Below are 3,596 nucleotides of genomic sequence, written 5' to 3'. Positions count from 1 at the left end.
TTACTGACATTAACTATCGACAACCACAGAACTACAAAATCCTGATTTTGGATATAACATGCATGTAAGTTCCCAACCGTCTATTTGCTATTGTGTTACGACACAGACACGTGGACATAGTATCGGATAACCATGCATAATGTTGACCGTGAAAAAGATTAAGTATCAAAGTCAAATAGTATAGTTCCTAATATCTCTATTCGGCAGTATTTTGTCAGGAGCAATACCCAGTTATTGAAGTTTAAACATATTGAATTTAAAACTCAAAAAAGTTTTTGGGATATATAAACACCACACGAAGAAAAAGATGTATAACTGTCATTTACAGGTAGATATTCCAATTAATGATCTATAATTTGAGTCATAATTTCGTTTTCGAAGAATTATCAATTTTAAAATTCATATAAAGTTTCGTTTTAGCATATGTTGCCTTACTATATTACCAGTTTCATTTATATATAGCAGTTAAGTTTGAAATGCAAAATATATTGATGATTTGTAGCTCTACTAATAGGAAAATGATGCAGCTTTTGCTTTTTTCAGTAGTTGTTGTATCTCTGAGTACACTGGTAATTGCCTCCTGTTCAAGCAATGGACGGATGCCAACACCATCAGATTCAGGTAATGTTTAGTATCGATTGGAATAGATAATCAGTTTAATATCTCTATGCAGTTAAGACAACATTAATTACCTTATTAATTCAAACGCATATTAAACTTATGTATATGTTCTCATACGGGTATGTAGTAGTGCCTATTTGTATTTTATTATTTATGTACATTTGTAATGTGCGATCAATGTCTCATTTTTTAAATTTTATAATATGAAAAATGCACAATACACCCATAAAATCAAAATCAAAATTCACATTGTTATATAAATGAATATTGTGTACAATCCGATTATAACGTTCTTCAAACGTTATGATTACACAACCGGGGAAAATATGAAGTCAATCTTACATTATTAGTTTACAGTAACATATCTCCTGCACTTTCCTTTGATTTAACGAAATTCCGAGAGGACTGTAAAAGTTGTAAATAAATTGAATTGAAAATCAACGAAAACACTGGATAGTGAAACGATGTTTTATTTGACCATTGAAAGTCATTGTGGATAATGTGACAGTATATGTTTTGCTTAAGTGAGTAACGTTATCTCGAATGCACGCGATTTATAGTTTTCAAATAATACTACACAAAACACAACATAGAAATTGGAAGACTCAACAGCACGAATCCAACTAAAACTGGAAGGGTAATCATGTCCTGTTCCAAATGTGACACTCGTCCTACTGCTCATGTAAGTACACAGCCGGTAATAAGTATAATTCTGTAGTCACATTGGAGCAAAGTGTACGAGATTGTACACTTAGAACATATCCGCTATCAACTCTGCAACGGATTGTTATTTATAAATATATAATACATTGTAAATAGATAAAGTTCAATTTTCACAATACTCAGCTCACAAAAGGAAGTATGTATTAAGTGAAGGAAGGTATAGAATATTCAAGTATTATTTGATTTATCGACAAATAGACAAATATACATTTGGAAAAAGGGATGAAGGGATCTTGCAAAATTTGACCTGTTTGGCATGAATTCTGCCTTCAAAAAAGTCTGTACGGACATAACTGCGAATTATAAATCTTGAATAGTCAAACAGATGCTTAACCTCTGTAATGTTGTACTGCTCGTCGAGGGAAGACCGAAAGTTAATTTTAAAAGGCACGATAACTTTTGTGCATATTACGCTTTTGTCATCCGTCCTGAAACATGTGATAAAGGTTGTTTCAGAACAAAGTGTTCATGTACGGTAACTATATTTTGTTAACCTTCACACATAATGCATTTAGTGCCAAGCACACGTGTCGAATATTTCAATATTTCAAAACTGATTATTCCCATCATAAAGCAGAAAGAATCTCATTAGGTCAGACATGATATGCCTTGGCATTTTGGGATAATTAGTTTACTTTTTTAGTCACGTTTTCTTTGCATTGTCAGGTGTAGCTGTAACATACACTGTTTGGGGAAGAAAGTATTGTCCACATACAAATTCAAGTCTTGTTTATTCTGGTAAGTATGTTTTAACAAGAATTATGAATTAATTGTGAACATTACTAGTGTGACTATTAGGGGGGATTACTTGAGTTCGCAATAAAGTTTGCTATACATTATTTATAGAACCGGGTCGGAACTTTATATATCTTAGATGTAAACAAGAGAGCATTGGCAATATACCGTACAGCGTGTTATTTTCGCGAGGTGTAAACTTTCGCTCATTTTCGCGGATAGAACGAAATCGCCAAAAACTTCTGCCAATTTAAAAGTGTTCATGCCAATGTATCAATAAAAGTTTTGAATCAGCCAAAATAATCACCGCCAAAATATTTATACCTTATTCAATGACAATCGCGAAATTTTACACCCGCGAAAATTCCCCGCTATACGGTTATCATTATCGATGTTTGTGTTTTACAAATGGACACACAATGAGCCTTATTTTTTCCTCTTAAATAAAAAAAGCCTTACAAGTCCTTTTCGATTTCCGAAATTATATTTACTTTATATTTCAGTTGAGATAAATTCAATGTCATTTATTTAATACTCCTATTTTAGGTTATGCTGGAGGCAGCTACTATGACCATCTAGGAGCTGCAGCAGACTATTTATGTCTGCCTCCGGATCCCAATTATCGAAAAACAACGTACAGTGGGCAGCATGGAGAAGTTTATGGTGGGGAATACGATAGCCCTTTCGTACCAAATGGAGACGGCAATGACGTCCCTTGTGCTGTATGTAGGAGAAATGGAGTTTCTACTGTTCTTATGATACCGGGCAAAGATACTTGTTATAGAGGGTGGAACAGAGAATATTATGGATACTTAAATGCTCATCATTACTCGTTTCGTGCAGCAACATCGTTTGTTTGCTTGCATGTTTACCCTCAATTTGTTACTGGAGGTAGTCGTAACTATGAAGGGAAATTGTTTCAGCCGGTGGTGGGGATTTGTGGTGCTCTTCAGTGTCCACCATATGTGAATAATTATCCATTGACATGTGTTGTCTGTACCAAGTAAATTCACAATGATACTTTTTAAATTTAATAAATATGCATCTGATTTTCTCAACTTTTTTGGTTTATAAAAGTAAAAAGTCGTAAAGTAAAGAGCAAAGTTGAAACACTATCGTTTTGTTATGTCTTTAAATCGGCTGATACGCATATATCATTTTAGAATGCTGTCGTACTGATATATACATGTACATACATATTCATGTAATATCAGCGTCTGCGATATACTGTTATAATTACAGTACAAACAGATAAATCGTTGTAAAAAGAATGTAAAACATGCAACCGAACAAACCCAAGAATGACAATAGCTAACTGGTTAACAGTTCACATAAGAAAGATCATATCTTCGTTAAACCCAATGAGTATATGTGTTTTGATGTCGTGGAACTGTAATCAAAGTATTCAAATAATGTATGCATAGTACAGTTACTGTCATGGAACTATTTTTGAAGATATGTTTTAACTTTCTTTCAAAAATATTTAATGTTTAAACAAGGCTGTGACTATCAACATT

The 3,596-nt window shown here is 33.2% G+C and overlaps 1 protein-coding gene across 1 annotated transcript; it reads left to right on the top strand.

Moving 5' to 3' along the window:
• Positions 1-503: 503 nt before the first annotated feature.
• Positions 504-3,130, top strand: LOC134697112 (short-chain collagen C4-like). Its single transcript, XM_063559156.1, has 3 exons — positions 504-621; positions 2,011-2,082; positions 2,626-3,130. The coding sequence occupies exons 1-3, from the start codon at positions 519-521 to the stop codon at positions 3,084-3,086; spliced, it is 636 nt and encodes a 211-aa protein (XP_063415226.1). The 5' UTR covers positions 504-518; the 3' UTR covers positions 3,087-3,130.
• The last annotated feature ends 466 nt before the right edge of the window (positions 3,131-3,596 follow it).

The sequence above is a fragment of the Mytilus trossulus genome, chromosome 14 (assembly GCF_036588685.1).
Source record: "Mytilus trossulus isolate FHL-02 chromosome 14, PNRI_Mtr1.1.1.hap1, whole genome shotgun sequence".
In the NCBI taxonomy this organism is placed as follows: domain Eukaryota; kingdom Metazoa; phylum Mollusca; class Bivalvia; order Mytilida; family Mytilidae; genus Mytilus; species Mytilus trossulus.
The sequence above is the reverse complement of the archived record's forward strand: the minus strand, read 5'-3'. Positions and strand labels throughout refer to the sequence as shown.